This window comes from Poromitra crassiceps, assembly GCF_964638095.1.
Source record: "Poromitra crassiceps genome assembly, chromosome: 11".
Taxonomy (NCBI): Eukaryota; Metazoa; Chordata; class Actinopteri; order Beryciformes; family Melamphaidae; genus Poromitra; species Poromitra crassiceps.
Genome location: NC_139643.1, coordinates 48,273,263 through 48,293,665, shown reverse-complemented (window position 1 = coordinate 48,293,665; position 20,403 = coordinate 48,273,263). Strand labels below are relative to the sequence as shown.

The window sequence follows — 20,403 nt, the reverse complement described above, 5'->3', positions numbered from 1 at the left end:
GCCTTCTGGCTGGCAGCCTGTCAACACGCCGTGCAGATCCGTTTCAATATGTCACACAGAGTCGGCGAGGCCCCGGATCACATCGCATGTGCTCACTCACACATCCTAATGGGTAGTGGCAGCACGGAGCCACAAGCGAAGCCTCTAATCAGGCCCAGACCTCCTGCTCACCGCTGTGGAAAATGAAGGTCAACAAGCGGGAAAATGATCTCTTGCTCTCCAGGATTTTCGGGACCCTGCAGTTTCCTCACCGCCGCAGAAAACCTCCTCCAGCTGAGAGAGAGAAACACGAGAGGGAGATACCATGCAACAGTGCAGGCAGGGCCATGTGTGATGCTGCTGGGAGGTGATCACGCATGGAAAAGAAAATGAATCATATTCATATTAGAATAATATGTTCAGTATCTAAACACCCCCATTTACACCTGGTTTTTAAATGCGACCTGTATCCGGATAGGTTATCCGGATACAGGTCGCATTTAAAAAACAGGTGTAAATGGGGTGTAAGTTGACTCTAGTCTACAGGCATGTTGTAGCAATTAGCAGTAGCAGTTATAGGAGCATAACTGAAGACATGTCACACACAGCTACGCTCTACAGTTAGGCTAGTATGTGCTTCTTCACATTGAAAGACAAATAGGCTATAATGACAAAATTTTTGGAAAATACACTTTCAGCCGCACATAGGCTACAACACAACACACACACACACACACACCATAGAGTAGACTACATTAACCTCATAAAGTAACTCACTATAGGCTATCAAGCACATAATTGTTTTATAGTGACTTTTCGTTTGGGAGAGATGATAAAGTGGTTTACAATCTGCACTCTCAACTAGAAGCCACCAGATAGCCTGCTGCCAACACTTAATAATGAGAAGTGCTAAGGAAATAAGTAGCCTAAACACCATTTATCGCCACAAAAAGTCGACACACTATATTATTCCCCCTTGTTAAACTGGTTGATTAGATGCCTACTTGCTTGGGGTTGCACAAGGTGAAAGAAAAGAGGGAGTGGAGAGAGAGAGAGAGAGAGAGAGAGAGAGAGAGAAAGAGAGAGAGAGAGAAAGGGGCGGGGTCTGGAAGAGTGGCTTGGCTTGACTCACTTTAGACACACAGAGACAGACAGATGCATCAGAGCAGCCCGTCACTTCTCAGCTCACCGGTGGATTTATCTTCTGCACACAGGACGAGAGAGGGTCAGCTGCTCCTCCAGAGAGTCTGCGTCTCCTACGGGTGCTGCTGGTGCTGATGCTGATGCGCATAGAGGGGTACGTTTTCTCTTCACAAATTTACATCTTTATGGAAAAATGAAGATAATGCAGATGATCAAATGCATTTTGAAAGTGAGACTATAATGATGCTATAATATGTGTGGAATTTGCTCACAATGAGGTTCACGCCTGCCTCACACTCACCTGCTGCTGTGGGTGAAATGAAGTTTGAATTCTCTTCTATCAGTCATATTAGCCTACTACTCAGTGTCGTGTAAAAATGTATACCAGTATCCGCTCCAGTGAAGGCATATTGCATGAAAGTTGATGGGACTTGTGGTAACCTGAAGACAAGCACTGTGTAGGCTATCTAAAAGCCATGCACAACCTAAGCACTGTGTAGGCTATCTAAAAGCCTTGCACAATCTATAAGCACTGTGTAGGCTATCTAAAAGCCTTGCACAACCTAAGCACTGTGTAGGCTATCTAAAAGCCATGCACAATATAAGCACTGTGTAGGCTATCTAAAAGCCTTGCACAATCTATAAGCACTGTGTAGGCTATCTAAAAGCCTTGCACAATCTATAAGCACTGTGTAGGCTATCTAAAAGCCTTGCACAATCTATAATCACTGTGTAGGCTATCTAAAAGCCATGCACAATCTAAGCACTGTGTAGGCTATCTAAAAGCCTTGCACAATCTATAAGCACTGTGTAGGCTATCTAAAAGCCATGCACAATCTATAAGCACTGTGTAGGCTATCTAAAAGCCTTGCACAATCTATAATCACTGTGTAGGCTATCTAAAAGCCATGCACAATCTAAGCACTGTGTAGGCTATCTAAAAGCCGTGCACAATCTATAATCACTGTGTAGGCTATCTAAAAGCCATGCACAATCTATAAGCACTGTGTAGGCTATCTAAAAGCCTTGCACAATCTATAAGCACTGTGTAGGCTATCTAAAAGCCTTGCACAATCTATAAGCACCGTGTAGGCTATCTAAAAGCCATGCACAATCTATAAGCACTGTGTAGGCTATCTAAAAGCCTTGCACAATCTAAGCACTGTGTAGGCTATCTAAAAGCCTTGCACAATCTAAGCACTGTGTAGGCTATCTAAAAGCCTTGCACAATCTATAAGCACTGTGTAGGCTATCTAAAAGCCTTGCACAATCTATAAGCACTGTGTAGGCTATCTAAAAGCCTTGCACAACCTAAGCACTGTGTAGGCTATCTAAAAGCCTTGCACAACCTAAGCACTGTGTAGGCTATCTAAAAGCCTTGCACAACCTAAGCACTGTGTAGGCTATCTAAAAGCCTTGCACAACCTAAGCACTGTGTAGGCTATCTAAAAGCAGTGCACAATCTAATCACTGTGTAGGCTATCTAAAAGCCTTGCACAATCTATAAGCACTGTGTAGGCTATCTAAAAGCCTTCCACAATCTATAAGCACTGTGTAGGCTATCTAAAAGCCGTGCACAATCTATAAGCACTGTGTAGGCTATCTAAAAGCCTTGCACAATCTAAGCACTGTGTAGGCTATCTAAAAGCAGTGCACAATCTAAGCACTGTGTAGGCTATCTAAAAGCCTTGCACAATCTATAAGCACTGTGTAGGCTATCTAAAAGCCTTGCACAATCTAAGCACTGTGTAGGCTATCTAAAAGCCTTGCACAATCTAAGCACTGTAGGCTATCTAAAAGCCTTGCACAATCTATAAGCACTGTGTAGGCTATCTAAAAGCCGTGCACAATCTAAGCACTGTAGGCTATCTAAAAGCCTTGCACAATCTATAAGCACTGTGTAGGCTATCTAAAAGCCTTGCACAATCTATAAGCACTGTGTAGGCTATCTAAAAGCCTTGCACAATCTATAAGCACTGTGTAGGCTATCTAAAAGCCTTGCACAATCTATAAGCACTGTGTAGGCTATCTAAAAGCCTTGCACAATCTATAAGCACTGTGTAGGCTATCTAAAAGCCTTGCACAACCTAAGCACTGTGTAGGCTATCTAAAAGCCTTGCACAATCTAAGCACTGTGTAGGCTATCTAAAAGCCTTATCTAAGCACTGTGTAGGCTATCTAAAAGCCTTGCACAACCTAAGCACTGTGTAGGCTATCTAAAAGCCTTGCACAACCTAAGCACTGTGTAGGCTATCTAAAAGCCTTGCACAACCTAAGCACTGTGTAGGCTATCTAAAAGCAGTGCACAATCTAATCACTGTGTAGGCTATCTAAAAGCCTTGCACAATCTATAAGCACTGTGTAGGCTATCTAAAAACCTTCCACAATCTATAAGCACTGTGTAGGCTATCTAAAAGCCGTGCACAATCTATAAGCACTGTGTAGGCTATCTAAAAGCCTTGCACAATCTAAGCACTGTGTAGGCTATCTAAAAGCAGTGCACAATCTAAGCACTGTGTAGGCTATCTAAAAGCCTTGCACAATCTATAAGCACTGTGTAGGCTATCTAAAAGCCTTGCACAATCTAAGCACTGTGTAGGCTATCTAAAAGCCTTGCACAATCTAAGCACTGTAGGCTATCTAAAAGCCTTGCACAATCTATAAGCACTGTGTAGGCTATCTAAAAGCCGTGCACAATCTAAGCACTGTAGGCTATCTAAAAGCCTTGCACAATCTATAAGCACTGTGTAGGCTATCTAAAAGCCTTGCACAATCTATAAGCACTGTGTAGGCTATCTAAAAGCCTTGCACAATCTATAAGCACTGTGTAGGCTATCTAAAAGCCTTGCACAATCTATAAGCACTGTGTAGGCTATCTAAAAGCCTTGCACAATCTATAAGCACTGTGTAGGCTATCTAAAAGCCTTGCACAACCTAAGCACTGTGTAGGCTATCTAAAAGCCTTGCACAATCTATAAGCACTGTGTAGGCTATCTAAAAGCCTTCCACAATCTATAAGCACTGTGTAGGCTATCTAAAAGCCTTCCACAATCTATAAGCACTGTGTAGGCTATCTAAAAGCCGTGCACAATCTATAAGCACTGTGTAGGCTATCTAAAAGCCTTGCACAATCTAAGCACTGTGTAGGCTATCTAAAAGCAGTGCACAATCTAAGCACTGTGTAGGCTATCTAAAAGCCTTGCACAATCTATAAGCACTGTGTAGGCTATCTAAAAGCCTTGCACAATCTAAGCACTGTGTAGGCTATCTAAAAGCCTTGCACAATCTAAGCACTGTGTAGGCTATCTAAAAGCCTTGCACAATCTAAGCACTGTGTAGGCTATCTAAAAGCCTTGCACAATCTATAAGCACTGTGTAGGCTATCTAAAAGCCTTGCACAATCTAAAAGCACTGTGTAGGCTATCTAAAAGCCTTGCACAATCTAAGCACTGTGTAGGCTATCTAAAAGCCTTGCACAATCTAAGCACTGTGTAGGCTATCTAAAAGCCTTGCACAATCTAAGCACTGTAGGCTATCTAAAAGCCTTGCACAACCTAAGCACTGTGTAGGCTATCTAAAAGCCTTGCACAACCTAAGCACTGTGTAGGCTATCTAAAAGCCTTGCACAACCTAAGCACTGTGTAGGCTATCTAAAAGCCTTGCACAATCTATAAGCACTGTGTAGGCTATCTAAAAGCCATGCACAATCTAAGCACTGTAGGCTATCTAAAAGCCTTGCACAATCTATAAGCACTGTGTAGGCTATCTAAAAGCCTTGCACAACCTAAGCACTGTGTAGGCTATCTAAAAGCCTTGCACAATCTAAGCACTGTGTAGGCTATCTAAAAGCCTTGCACAACCTAAGCACTGTGTAGGCTATCTAAAAGCCTTGCACAATCTATAAGCACTGTGTAGGCTATCTAAAAGCCTTGCACAATCTATAAGCACTGTGTAGGCTATCTAAAAGCCTTGCACAATCTAAGCACTGTGTAGGCTATCTAAAAGCCTTATCTAAGCACTGTGTAGGCTATCTAAAAGCCTTGCACAACCTAAGCACTGTGTAGGCTATCTAAAAGCCTTATCTAAGCACTGTGTAGGCTATCTAAAAGCCTTGCACAACCTAAGCACTGTGTAGGCTATCTAAAAGCCTTGCACAACCTAAGCACTGTGTAGGCTATCTAAAAGCCTTGCACAATCTATAAGCACTGTGTAGGCTATCTAAAAGCCGTGCACAATCTAAGCACTGTAGGCTATCTAAAAGCCTTGCACAATCTATAAGCACTGTGTAGGCTATCTAAAAGCCTTGCACAATCTATAAGCACTGTGTAGGCTATCTAAAAGCCTTGCACAACCTAAGCACTGTGTAGGCTATCTAAAAGCCTTGCACAATCTAAGCACTGTGTAGGCTATCTAAAAGCCTTGCACAATCTATAAGCACTGTGTAGGCTATCTAAAAGCCATGCACAATCTATAAGCACTGTGTAGGCTATCTAAAAGCCTTGCACAATCTATAAGCACTGTGTAGGCTATCTAAAAGCCTTGCACAACCTAAGCACTGTGGAGGCTATCTAAAAGCCTTGCACAATCTAAGCACTGTGTATGCTATCTAAAAGCCTTGCACAATCTAAGCACTGTGTAGGCTATCTAAAAGCCTTGCACAACCTAAGCACTGTGTAGGCTATCTAAAAGCCTTGCACAACCTAAGCACTGTGTAGGCTATCTAAAAGCCTTGCACAATATAAGCACTGTGTAGGCTATCTAAAAGCCTTGCACAACCTAAGCACTGTGTAGGCTATCTAAAAGCCTTGCACAATCTATAAGCACTGTGTAGGCTATCTAAAAGCCTTGCACAACCTAAGCACTGTGTAGGCTATCTAAAAGCCTTGCACAACCTAAGCACTGTGTAGGCTATCTAAAAGCCTTGCACAATCTATAAGCACTGTGTAGGCTATCTAAAAGCCATGCACAATCTATAAGCACTGTGTAGGCTATCTAAAAGCCTTGCACAATCTAAGCACTGTGTAGGCTATCTAAAAGCCTTGCACAATCTATAAGCACTGTGTAGGCTATCTAAAAGCCTTGCACAATCTATAAGCACTGTGTAGGCTATCTAAAAGCCTTGCACAATCTATAAGCACTGTGTAGGCTATCTAAAAGCCTTGCACAACCTAAGCACTGTGGAGGCTATCTAAAAGCCTTGCACAATCTAAGCACTGTGTAGGCTATCTAAAAGCCTTGCACAATCTAAGCACTGTGTAGGCTATCTAAAAGCCTTGCACAACCTAAGCACTGTGTAGGCTATCTAAAAGCCTTGCACAACCTAAGCACTGTGTAGGCTATCTAAAAGCCTTGCACAATATAAGCACTGTGTAGGCTATCTAAAAGCCTTGCACAACCTAAGCACTGTGTAGGCTATCTAAAAGCCTTGCACAATCTATAAGCACTGTGTAGGCTATCTAAAAGCCTTGCACAACCTAAGCACTGTGTAGGCTATCTAAAAGCCTTGCACAATATAAGCACTGTGTAGGCTATCTAAAAGCCTTGCACAACCTAAGCACTGTGTAGGCTATCTAAAAGCCTTGCACAATCTATAAGCACTGTGTAGGCTATCTAAAAGCCGTGCACAATCTAAGCACTGTGTAGGCTATCTAAAATCTAATGCCATTACAGATACTGTAATGGCATCCTCCAGGATGCACCGAAAAGGATGTAGTGTGCCTTTCTTTAGATTGAGGAAGTCAGTGGATGTTGGGGGTTGGGGGCCGGAGCGCGTCGGGTGTGTAACTGATACCCGTGACCTGTGGATAAGACCTGTGGATCATTTTTGAAGTGCAGCAGAGTTAATGGAAAGAAAGAACAAGGTCTGCTTTGAGTAACCATCTCTTTTCTTAATGCCCGGCCCCTTCCTGATGTAATACATCAGTGACCCAATGATAATGGAAGCAAAATCAAAGTAGGGTCCGGGGACCCCCATGGGTCCTTGAGAGGGGTTCCAGGGGGGGTCACCAGCAAAAAAAAGGGGAATCGTTTATTTTCACTGTAATACCATCCATAAGCAACTCAATGACAGAATGTATGACTATTTTCTGCAATAAAACATCTGGTGAAGATCTTATCGGATGGGGGGACTCTGGGACAAAATTGTATCAAAAAGGGGGGCCTGTGGTCTAATTTGTATCGGTTTAGGGGTCCTTGATGTGAAAAAGATTGAGGAGCCACCAATGTGGCTCATATTAGCATGTGACACATATTGTTACATATTGTTGGGTTGTTGTTGTTTTGGGGGGGGGGGGGGGGTTGTGAACAAGCCATTCAGTATTCTCCAGATAGAGTGATGTCATGTCTCGTTCAGATTACGAGGAAGTTAGTTCATGAGACTCAACGACCTTGGCACCATTACTGCTAGTTTCCATGTATTCACTGCACGCCATCCACATAGCACATCGTGCTCCGATCCATTTGGGTAAAATGAACACATTAGAAAAAGTCAGTGAAACATAATTTATCAGCTTTGGATGTTTTCTCTCCACGCAGAGATGATTCTATGCACGGGTTATTCTTTTCATGGAGAAAAGAATTCCTGATTTTTATTTTTATTTTTATTTTTTGAGAAAACAGAGGGCGGATAGAAAAATGCATTTGTTTGCTTTTTTCGTCTCAGTGTTGAAACCACATGATTCTGCCACGTTTCGACCACAGTGACATTCCTCCCCGAAATTCTTCTTGGGCTGGGCGAAGGGTCGGGCCTAACATGTGTACAAACAATCGCTGGAGACAGAGACAGTTAGAAGAAGAGGGATTTTGTTGCGTTTGCCAACAGACGAGTCCTGGGTGAGTCACTATCACTCACTCACTCACTCACTCACAACACTGTTCTTTTCCATTTCCCATCCCTGTTGCACAGCCCGGAGCGAGGCAACAATAAGAGTTGTAGAGATCATATTATGACGTGAGGCTGCTGTACATCTGTCTAGATTATTAAGCGTCGTGCTTAAACTGACACTTTGCTCATTTTCAACCAGCTTTGTATCATTACAAAATCGGTAGTATCCTATCCTATAATAGGTCTGTCTGTCTGTCTGTGAGTGAACAGAATTGTGTCTGGCCACAGCTATGCCATTTTATGCGCGATCGGGCTGAATCTTTTAGAAAGTGTAAAGAGCACCCCCTGCAGGTGACCTAACCGAGCCAGAAGTTTTAATGAGGTAATTAGGTCCGATGAATGGCCCTAATTACCTAATGATTGCTCTAATTACCTAATGATGCGATGTCACTCGAGCAATGATGACATCATCCGGTGACCTCTCACCGATGACATCACTCACTGATGACATCATCAGGAGTCACATCACTGGTGACATCACCAATTCTATACATAAGTGATATCATCAGTGATGAATTTGAGTAAGTGGGGATGGGAGAGGGGGAGAGGAGGATTGGCTTTTACAGAATGTAGGGAAACAGTGGATGGATAGATCCTGTTTCAGACCAGCGGGTCTAACTCCCACGGGTCCACTTTGCTAATGAACAATGTTCAACTTCCCTCCATCTCGCCTGGACCGAGAGCTCCATGTTGATGCAATGGCTTTGAATCCAGCTCTCTGCTCTCCAATGTCAGGAAACATCAGCGACCCTGAACTCCTCAAACACAAAGATGAGTCTCAAAAGACAAATAAATTTGCCAGCAAACATGAAACAGAGGCAGCAAGGCCGACCAGCCTCTACACAAAACAAACAGTCGATAATGATATCATTAACACCCGAGACCGAACCCGAGACACTGCTGCCAGCTGATGGGAAAATACATTTACATGTATATTTGTTTTGGCTAATAAATGCTGCTGGTTCAGATTAACTCTGTTTATTTCCATCAGTCAGCTTTCCCCTGTAGTAGAATCCAAGTGCAACAACTAACGTTGCCAAAAGTAACTTCGCTCAAGATACTTCGTCGCAAGATACAACTTCACTGCGAGATAATCCACCACTGCTCTTGATTTAAAAGCATAGTTCACCCAGAAAAGAAAATTCCGTCTTCATCTACTCGGCCGGCCTTGTGCCAGTTGAAACACAGGTGACGTTTGTCCATGTAACACACAGGGAGGTTGCCAGTACAACTCCATAGCAGGCTTCTCCAAAACAACTGAAGTGAGTGGGGACCAGTTCTTCAGAGTTCCAAAAATACCCAAATTATATTTACACAATAATTTAGTGCAAATCTTAACTACAGTTGACTGATTTGCGACAAACAGCGTATAGATCTTTCTATTCACAGTCTGCTTGTTTGGCTGTTTTTGTTTTGACACTCTAGTCCTCATTGATTTCAGTTTGTTTTATATGGTCCTATGGAGGACTAATGCATTTCACCTGTGTTATAGCCTATAGAGACACTGCGTAACGCGTCATCATTCAGAAGCCACGCCCAAGACGGGGGAAAACAGAACCCCCCCCCCCCTCCAATCCTGGTGTTCTATGTCGCGTGCATGGTTGTGTTGCACAAAAAGATTGTATATACGGAAGATGAACACTCCAACTTACTTCCTTGACAGCTAGATCCACATTTTTCTTCTCGCCAATTCTCAATGGCTTCCTTGTTTTGCTCGGGAGTACAAAAAACTTTAACTGGCGATTTTTTACATTTGTTGTCTGCGCAGCCCCACCACACAACAGCCTTTAGCTATGTTTCATTCAATGAAAATGACGATGGTGTGTGGAAATGAACGTAGGAGTAGATGATGACAGAACTTTCATTTGTTTGGGTGAACTATTCCTTTAAGATTGATTTAATCTTTCATCTGAGAAAAAAAAAAAAAAAAAAAAAGCCATAGAAGAAAAACTATAATCAGACCAATTTCAATGTTCTCAGGAACATCGACTGTTTTAGTGCACACAGGAACCCGAACTTTAACTCACTCAGCGGGCATTGAAGTCTTGGCACGGTGGTGACTTGTTTACTTGTTGTCTTGACTGAGCGGTGGTGAATCCAGCTGCAGCCTGCATTGTTCACACAGTAAACAAACAGTCAGCTGGAGGCCCAAAAACAGCCAAGCTGCATATATATATATAGCACGTTGATTCATCCTCTTAGTTATGGGCCTAAAATGTTGCTGCTTAAAGGAGCACTCCACCCATTTTCAATGCCAAAGTTATTTTGCACATAATCTCACACATATCCGAAAACTGTCAACCGTTTTGCAGGAATTCATTTCGCTTGACAGCTATTGGGAGTTGATTTGAGTGAAGTTGTGGACCAGTGATGTCATTCATGCACAAATGAGTATAGCGTTGTTTTCCGGTGGAGTGTCCCTAACGGGCATGAACGGGGGGTGATGGAGAGAGCACATGGATCATATTATGCTTTCAGAGGGGAAGAAACCGATGTGACAGTGCATCATGCCACCGATAGATGAAAGCCTCTTCGTTATCCAGTGCAATTGACGATGAAGAGACCTTATTATTATTATGTTACTCAAGCAACGGCGGCCGTGTTTTTCAAGTAACCAAAAAGGATCGGCTTACAGCTCGGGGCCAGCTCGGTATATCTCAGAACATCTTCAGTGATGAAAACCTTTGACGGCGAGATCTCTAATCGGAGACAACAAATGTGCGACGACGCTTACAAAGTTCAAATTTGATTGGTGTGTGCGTGCGGGTGAAACGGCCCCTTGTGACCAGCAGGAAACCACACCACACTGAGGTCTTTGTGTGCGCGGGATGAAAGGGAGAGAAGAAGAAGTCATCTGACGGCCATAAGGGACCAGCCTTGTGTTTTTTTTCGCACTAACAGTTTACGGTCCCGTCTGGTCTGAGAGAGGGTGTTACTCCCCTCCCCCCCCCCCCCCCCCCCCCACCCCCCAGGCAGCTCCTGGGCTTCTCTCTCCGTTTGACCACACGCTCCACACAGCATTGTGCCGTGGCGGGCAGGCTGTCAATATTCTCATTCACTCCTCCTCAAGTCGACGTTGTGTAACAGCAAAAAAGTCACACAATGCGAGGGCTGTTCTGAGCTCCGCAGGTCCTCCAGCAACATAATCCATTTCGTGGAAAATAAACATGAAAGTGAGCGAGGCGGCGGGTAATTAAACTGCTGTTATTACCCACTTTTCCTGTTCTCCTCTCATTGCCCACATAGCCTCTGTGTTCTGCTGCTTCACACTAACTGCAGAGAGAGAGCAGCGGTTGTAAGTTGAGGGCAGACAGACGTCACGCGTCAGAGAGGCTATGACAACGGCTCAAAAGCCTTCAAACGTGGCCCAGAGGGTGTACGACTCGCACTCAGGTGGCGGTTTTCTTAGTTCAAGAGGGGCGAATGCGCTAATGTCATCCAAAAAGAGCTTGCGTGACTCATGCGTTAATATTCTTGCGGCCATGACAGATTTAACACTTAGCCACTTCATTGTTCACACTGGATACAGACAGACAGCTGCTTTCTTTTTTTTGCGTGTGACAGCGCTTTCTTCTCCTCATGGAATCTTCTGCTTTGTAAACCTCTGAGACACACGAGGCCGAAATTCCTCCAGCCGGGAAAATAAACAGCGACACCCGGAGCCGCTCTCACGGATCGTAAGGTTTCCTGGCTCGGGCTCGTCAGGAGCTGTCAGAGGAGCGACACCGCCGAGCCATGAAGGGACATGAGGCAGGAGGAGGAGGCCTGCTGGTGCTGGTCCAGAGCTGCCATCTGGCTCCCAGTACAAAGCTCTCCAGAGCCAAGTGACTGCGGTTCATCTCTCACCGGGATGGACGGCGGGGGGAGAATTCAACATGTCCCACTCATCAGTGTGAAATGTGTGGCTTGCATTGTTTCAGCAGTGTGCTACTAGAGAGAGAGAGAGGGAGAGAGAGAGAGGGGGAGGGAGGGAGAGAGAGAGAAAGAGAGAGAGAGGGAGAGAGAGAGAGGGGGAGGGAGGGAGAGAGAGAGAAAGAGAGAGAGAGGGAGAGGGAGAGAGAGAGAGAGCACTGGATGGATGGAAGTGTGTTTGGGCCGAGCCAGGCAGAGACACCTGCAGCAGGGTGAGGCTGGGTGCTACTGTAGCTACATGACAGTCAACACTTCATACAGTCGCTGTTGCTGCCAGACCCTTTGGATGCTGTGTGGATGAGATGAACCCAGCAGATTCTCCCTGTGTGTTCGTTCACACAGGGAGCGACTTGGTCGTAGCCTGATGTCACACTGAATTGCCAAAACTCAACTCAGTGGAGTGGGCCGATTTGAAGGTCTGGACCTGTTTCCCTGTCTATAGGGTCTGGACCTGTTCTGTCTATATGGTCTGGACCTGTTTCTCTGTGGTCTGGACCTGGACCTCTTTCTCTGTCTATATGGTCTGGACCTGTTTCTCTGTCTATAGGGTCTGGACCTGTTTCTCTGTCTATAGGGTCTGGACCTGTTTCTCTGTCTATAGGGTCTGGACCTGTTTCTCTGTCTATATGGTCTGGACCTGTTTCTCTGTCTATATGGTCTGGACCTGTTTCTCTGTCTATAGGGTCTGGACCTGTTTCTCTGTCTATATGGTCTGGACCTGTTTCTCTGTCTATATGGTCTGGACCTCTTTCTCTGTCTATTATGGTCTGGACCTGTTTCTCTGTCTATATGGTCTGGACCTCTTTCTCTATCTATATGGTCTGGACCTTGTTCTCTGTCTATGGTCTGGACCTGTTTCTCTGTCTATATGGTCTGGACCTTGTCTTCTGTCTATATGGTCTGGACCTTGTCTTCTGTCTATATGGTCTGGACCTTGTCTTCTGTCTATATGGTCTGGACCTTGTCTTCTGTCTATATGGTCTGGACCTTGTCTTCTGTCTATATGGTCTGGACCTTGTTCTCTGTCTATATGGTCTGGACCTTGTTCTCTGTCTATATGGTCTGGACCTGTTTCTCTGTCTATATGGTCTGGACCTCGTTCTCTGTATGGTCTGGACCTCGTTCTCTGTATGGTCTGGACCCAGGCAAACCCGGTCGCCCTATTCTCTATTCCATTCACTCCAATTGGCTCTGATTACATCTTTGTAATGGTCTCTGTGACAACCCGGCTGAAGGAAGTAACAAAATGAGCGGTCATACATCAAATTAAAAGTTAAAAATTTATTGACTCAAACTAAGGGGAAAATAACTAGACAACACAAACTACATCAAACAAAAACACAACAAAAGGTGCCTCAGTGAGGAAGGAGACACTGCTGAATGTCTGAAGGTTGTAGAGAGCTGCGGAGCTTTCAATCGCTGCTGGAATCAACTTCTGGACCATTTTGCACTTCCCAGGCGGAGCTAGACCTCCTGAAACAAAATCACATCAGGTGGAGCTAGACCTCCTGAAACGAAATCACATCAGTAGAAAAACAAGGAAGGGATTCAAGGGAAGAAATCACATTTGCTTGTCCGACAAGCTCGTTTAACCATCCACATATCAACCGAGCTTCCCTGCTCGTTCAAATCTGTAAGAAATGAATGGGAATCCAGTGACTTGATGATGTTGCTCGCAGTGTGAATGAACAGTTAAGCATTTTTTTAAATAAACCCGTCCCCTCAGGTCCTTGAAGCAATCTTAATAATTGAACAGAGGCTGTCAGTCACATGGGCTTCTAGTCTTTAATCATATACGACTCAACGGCAGACAGTGAATACGGGCAGCTCCACTGGGCTACAGGGTTGTTGTTTACTTTAGTCACATTCACTCACTCACTCACTCACTCACTCACTCACTCACTCATTAATTCATATTCTCTTATCATTTAGTTCAGTGGTTCTCAAACTTTTTTTGGCTTCACGATTTCCCTGATTTCTGAATCCAAGTACCCCCTTTACCCGATTACATGTTGCTTAGCAAACTGCAAGAGAAAACTAGCATCATGATGCAATGAATGAATGATAACCCACCTTTTGATGAAGAATATAACATTACAAAAAAGAGTTGCAATTAGTGCATGCTGAGCAGACATATTTTAAAGTTTCCTTTATTTTCATGATTTATTCTTACATTTTTCCATTTTCCCCTTTCTCTCAAGTACCCCCTGTAGTACCTCCCCGTACCCCTAGTGGTACGCGTACCCCAGTTTGGGAACCAGTGATTTAGTTGATCTTTTATTGTAAGGAGATATTTGAGGTTCAAATATTACGTTTTGGACTCTGTTTCTCTATTATGTGATTTGCTCATTTGCTTATCCAAAACGTTGCCTATAGGACGAATCAGCGTGACGTCACTGCCACCCAAAAATGTGTAACCCCGCGGCAGTTAACTAGTATGAGTTGTGCCAAACAAACGTTAATATCTCAAAAACTATACATCACATCGCTTATATTTTGACATACTGAGTGAGAGCAGAATTAGCTCAAGAGTTTGACGTGTAAAATATGCATGTCGTGTTAAAGTCGTGTGAACTGTCGCAGTTTTTAAATTGTAAACACGGTCAGCCGGCTAGAGTCAGACACTCAAACTCAGGCTCCATAGGGTTCCATTGCCGTTGCCACCCAGTGACGCGGTTTGTTGACCAAAATGCTGCTCGGCTGATCCCTCGTATTGTATTAGCACCTTTAAAGTAATATTAGATTGATAGATGTGAACTGGATGCTGTTGTGTTTTGGCCTCTTTGGTCTTTTGGCCTCTTTGATCAGGCACGACAGCTGGAGACCTCCGGACGTCTTTGCAGATGCTGCTGCTCAGGAAGAGAAACAAGAAGTGCAGAATGAGACGAGGACTATGTCCGGAAGGAAAGCCATTGTTGTATCACTGCATTCACCCCTAGAGATGGATGGACTGGAATAGAAACCTTCACCTCTTTAGACGTTTTTGTTTTTTTTCGGGGGAAGTTGGGCTGATTTCTCCACCCAGACAGCAAACTGACACAAAGCAGACAGAGGATGCGATGTCTTGTCTCTGTTTGGTTTTCGCTCATGTTTTTCTCTGACCTTGTTAGATGCGTTCGAGGCAGACTCAGCCCTGTTATCTGCCGGGGGGAGGGATGCGGAAAGTTTGTCCTTTCTGCTAGCGAGCAAAAGGGAGGGCCCGGTTCTTTCTGGCACGGTCTGGAAGATATGACCCGACGGTTAGACTGTGTTTGTCCTTTTTTGTGTTTACCCCAAAATGTGCAGCATCACTGGATATTAGAAACAGAACATTTGATAGCGCCGCGCCGGCAGTCAGAAAGCAGGAATGTAAACCTCGGCTTTCAAGCGGACTCCTTAATGGACCAGATGGTTCCAGAGCATTAAGCGTGATGATGATACCTGTAAAGATCACCGCCGCGGAACGTGAATCGTCTCTCTCACGAGCGATGTTTTAATTCTTACCAGTCCCTCTGCTTTATATCAAACCGCAGGGTGCCGTACGGAATTTGGTTTCGGAGAAAACAAGCCCCACGGGGCCGTCATTAGTTTGCAGTTCAGTCATCGTTTCGACCAACAGGCCCGTGAGGTTAACTTGTGCCAGGGGGGCTGGGAGGGGGGCGTGTCCTTGTCCCCAGGGAGGGGTTCACTTCCTCATTAAAGCCGCACGCTTTCTCAGCTGCACTTGAACTCCGCCTCGTCTTTTCTGACATTTTGGAAACATGTCAAACCCACTCTGTACCCTAAAGAGGGAGGAATTATAAACAGAAAACGATTCCAAGTGAAATATTTATGTGTCTAGCTTTAGAGTCAATGCTATGATCCAGACGTTCTCCAGCATGTATGTATTATACCTAAACTTATGGAGACCTTTTCTGTTGGCCGTGTCCTACCTACCAGTCTCAACTTCTTCCACGTATAGATAGATCCTGCTCAACTCTTCCTGCTTCCTGTCTTCTTCGCTGTCCCAAAGTTTCTTTCTTTTAACCCGGCCATCCACACTTCATTTCCTCACTCATTTCCCCTTTGCTACTACTGCTGGACACGGATCTGACCCCGGGGTCACATCCCCCGCTGAGTTTAGAGATGGTTTAGAGTTTAGAGATAGCCACAGGATGATGTTATCGTGTCACTGTGCTCAATGAACATGTGAGCCATGTTTCCACCAGTGCTTCGCTGCTCCACGAGATGTCTTATCATGTCATTTGAGAGTCTTTTCCACCAGTCTCCATTGATTTAAAGCAGTGTTTCCCAAGCTATGGGTCGGGAACCCAATTTGGGTCGTGGACCCGTGGGGGGTGGGTCGCCAACTGGTCGTCGTGGCAACTCATTACCGTATGTTTTTTGTGAGTTTGGGTCCCAGGGAGACACTCAATTTATGTTTTGGGTCCCATTTAAAGCACAACTCCCATCCATTTTTAGACCATTATAGTTCATCATCTTTTCAATCATACTGACCCAAATCCTGTCAACTATGTTTTGTTTGCCTCTCCAATATAGCCCTACAATGGACACGCAAAGTAAAATTAAATAGAATCAACCCTAAAAGCATCCAAATTATGTCTTTTTAACCCATTAATACCTGATGCAGCATTTGTGTGTGTATCCCTTTAAGACCGCGGTTCGTGTTCTTAAAGGGATACACACACAAATGAGGGATACACGCAAATGCTGCATCAGGTATCAATGGGTTAATCACAGCGGTTGCTTGTCGTGTAATGAGAAGATGCAAAGGGGAAAAAACGTAGATAAGAATTAACCACCGCACACACTGGAATGACTACTGTGATTTATTGGCGAACAACACGTTTTGCAGGTCGCTTTATCAGGTTCGCTCGATCTAATGTCATGAGAACTCACAGGTGTGTTAAATACATAATGGGTCACATGACTAATTATCACAGTCATTATTTGTTGTCATTTTTACAAAGGTAAACACGGCAGAAATATTACAAAAGTGTTTTTTTGCATTATTTAAAACAAAAGTTTTCAAAGAGAAAGAGTGCAAAAGACGCACACATTTTCAAAAAACATTACAAGGTTAATATTACACAGAGATTTCATACACACAAAAAACTGCAGCAAGATAAAAGGGTCCTACAGCCCCCCCTCTACCACTAGTGTTGAGAGTAACTAGTTACTGTAACTTAATTACTTTTGCCATAACTAGTAATCTAACTAATTACTTTTTAAAATTTAGTAACTCAATTAGCCTACAGTTACTGAAATAGTAACTGGGCTAATTACTAGTTACTTTAGGACATGAAAATAACGGACAGCTTCAGAGAATTATCCGGTTTATAATCCTTAGACCTATAGTCCAGGAAGAGAAGATGTCTCCCCGCCTGGCAAAAATGCTCCAGCTGCAGCTGCAGCCAGAACACCAGAGGCTATTCAGGCTAATGACCTTGACTATGCTACAGTGGCCTATTATAGTTGCTTATAATAAGCCTCTCCAATAAGCAAATGTTCAAGTATCCCATGCAGATAGAATGATATATAAGATTTGACAGTATGTCTTGTCCCACACTGTGCCACAGCAACACTAAAAATAATGTGTGCATTAATAAAACAATCGAAGCAGACTTTTAAAAGTAACGCAGAAGTTACTTTGCCTAGTAACTAATTACCTTGAAGTAACTTTAAAGTAATTAAATAACTTTGTTTGAGAGCAGTAACTAGTAACTGTAACTAATTACCAATTTTCAGTAACTTGCCCATAGGAGAGAGATGCAAATTAATATACATATCACAAAACAAAAACTAAAAACTAAAATCTTGTTTTTCATTAAGGCCATAAGGTTCAATTGTGTTCAATTCAAAGATACAAAATGCCTCGTCTTGGTTGATCAAATTACACCATCTTAGATTTGGTCATAGCCTACTTAAAAAAAAGAGAGTTTTTTTCTCATACAGTTTTGATGCTGGTTATTGCATTAGCACGTTAGCACGTTAGCACTTTGGCGAGACTCAAATCTCATCAAATGAGGGATTGTGGCTCTAATGTTAATGTGGACTATCATGAGGCCTCGACGTGAAAAAGGTTGAGAATCACTGCTAAAAAGTAATACCGCTGCAATGAAGATGTGTTCCCTAAGGTGCTATCTCTACGGTTAAAGATAGTCAAATCAATATCTGTGAAGTGAACACAAACAACTCCTCCCCAGAACCCAAACGGGCTTCTTAGTCTTGAGCCTGGTATCATCAGTGAGACGTCCAATCTGGAGCTGCGCCATAGAAACGAGAGGGGAAAGGGGTAAAGGTGACCGTCAGAGGACCCAGAGGGATGTTCTGGGAAGATGGGTACATTTGATCCCTGGTTTAACCGGTGCAACTGAACACACAGCAGCACTATATACACATAAACAGAGTCAATACACATAAGTAACACTAGGCTACATCCTTTGGGTATAAAAACTGAAAGTCTTTGTGATCTGCTTTTGCGACGCCGAAGGGGGGGTTATACGAGTTCGTGCAGACTGATGAGAATGTTGACAAAGAGAATAACCTATTTAAATGTGTGGTATTGGACGTTAAACGTGAGCCAAACACACAGATGAAAAGCCCTCCCTGGGGACTCTCTGAAATGGAGAAAGCTGTTTCACTTCAGCTCCCAACAATTAATATTGTTTAGTGGTTCTTTTCCCAGTGCCAAAGTGCCACAGGGGGTTTCCTCCAACAATGCAGGGGAGGAGGAAAGACATTATACACTTTCACTTGTTAGTGAGTAATAGTGAAATAGGAGCAGCAGCTATATCATTTCATTGCTGATTTAGAGTGAATCGGTCATAACTCCCTCTCTCTCTCTCTCTCCCCCCTCTCTCCCCCCCCCTCTCCCTCTCTCTCCCTCTCTCTCTCTCCCACCCCTCTCTCCCTCTCTCTCTCTCTCCCTCTCTCTCTCTCTCTCTCTCTCTCCCTCTCTCTCTCTCTCCCTCTGTCTCTCTCTCTCTCTCTCCCTCTGTCTCTCTCTCTCCCTCTCTCTCTCTCCCACCCCTCTCTCCCTCTCTCTCTCTCTCCCTCTCTCTCTCTCTCTCTCTCTCTCTCCCTCTCTCTCTCTCTCCCTCTGTCTCTCTCTCTCTGTCTCTCTCTCCCACCCCTCCCTCTCTCTCTCTCTCTCTCCCTCTCTCTCTCTCTCTCCCACCCCTCCCTCTCCCTCTCTCTCTCCCTCTCTCTCTCTCCCTCTCTCTCCCTCTGTCTCTCTCCCTCTCTCCCTCTGTCTCTCTCTCCCTCTCTCTCCCTCTGTCTCTCTCTCTCTCTCCCTCTCTCTCTCTCTCCCTCTGTCTCTCTCTCTCTCTCCATCTCCCTCTCTCCCTCTGTCAATTCAAATGAGCTTTATTGGCATAACAAGTTACAAGCTCGTATTGCCAAAGCAGTACAGAAAAAAGTACAAATAACAATATACAAATATCAGTATGCAAATAACAATCAATACAATCTCCCTCTGTCTCTCTCTCTCCCCCCCTCTCTCTCCCTCTGTCTCTCTCTCCCTCTCTCTCTTCCCCCCCTCTCTCCCTCTCTCTCTCTCTCTCCCTCTCTCTCTCTCTCTCTCTCTCTCTTCCCCCCCTCTCTCCCTCTCTCTCTCCCTCTCTCTCCCTCTCTCTCTCTCTCTCTCTCTCTCTCTCTCTCTCTCTCTCTCTCTCTCTCTCTGCTTATGTTCACTCAGCCCTTTCTCCGCTCTCAGTGGTTGAGGCAGTTTTCTGTATGTGGAACATTTCTGAAGAATGTTTAACCATAGCATTTACATGTGAATGCCTTTCGGTCTGCGTCGTCTTCTCTTGGGTTTTGAAGACACCCCACCCCCCCCCCATGCATTTTGTGCAGTTTAATCATCAAGATGTCATGTCTCTATCTTTTGTCCCTAAACTGTCTCTCCGTTCTGTATCTCTGGACACTGTCTGTCTCTTCCTCTCTCTCCCTCCTGTGTTCCCCGAGTAATACAGAGAGGCGCTCTGTCTTACTTATCTCGCCCGCGCTCTCTCTCCTTCCTGCGCGCTGTTTGCTGATAGCTGAGCGCTGTGATCCGTGGCCTGTGAGTCCTCTGGTGTGTGTGTTTCTGCAGGAGCTGAGCCAGACGTGAGACAACATGAGCGACCGCTTCGACTGCAAGAACTGCAACGAGTCCCTGTACGGACGCAAGTACATCCAGGTGGAGGACAACCCGCACTGCATCCCCTGCTATGACCGCCTGTACGCCCACACCTGCCAGGAATGCAAGGAGATCATAGGACATAACGCCAGGGTAAAGCTCACAATGTGTCAAGACATACATATTTTACTTTTCATCACTTGTCTGTATCAACTCACCACCAGACACACCACATTGTGCTTTATTTTTAGGCTGCCTATGTTTTTAGTGAACAAAAGTAAGAAACAACTCAAAACTAGAGGACACTCGGTCGATTGCATACCTACGCCCACCTTTTTACCACGTTTGGCGGTGTCGCGTGAATCCGTTTGGAACTTAGGCG

At 44.4% G+C, this 20,403-nt stretch overlaps 1 protein-coding gene across 1 annotated transcript in view; it reads left to right on the top strand.

The window, feature by feature from the left end:
* The first annotated feature begins 1,140 nt into the window (after positions 1 to 1,140).
* Positions 1,141 to 20,403, top strand: part of LOC310785365 (four and a half LIM domains protein 3-like) — a 29,086-nt gene continuing 9,823 nt past the window's right edge. Inside the window, exons 1-2 of the mRNA XM_083646415.1 lie at positions 1,141 to 1,276; positions 19,995 to 20,174. Coding sequence (XP_083502541.1) covers positions 20,019 to 20,174 — 156 coding nt within the window. The 5' untranslated portion in view covers positions 1,141 to 1,276; positions 19,995 to 20,018. The remainder of the gene's footprint in view (positions 1,277 to 19,994; positions 20,175 to 20,403) is intronic.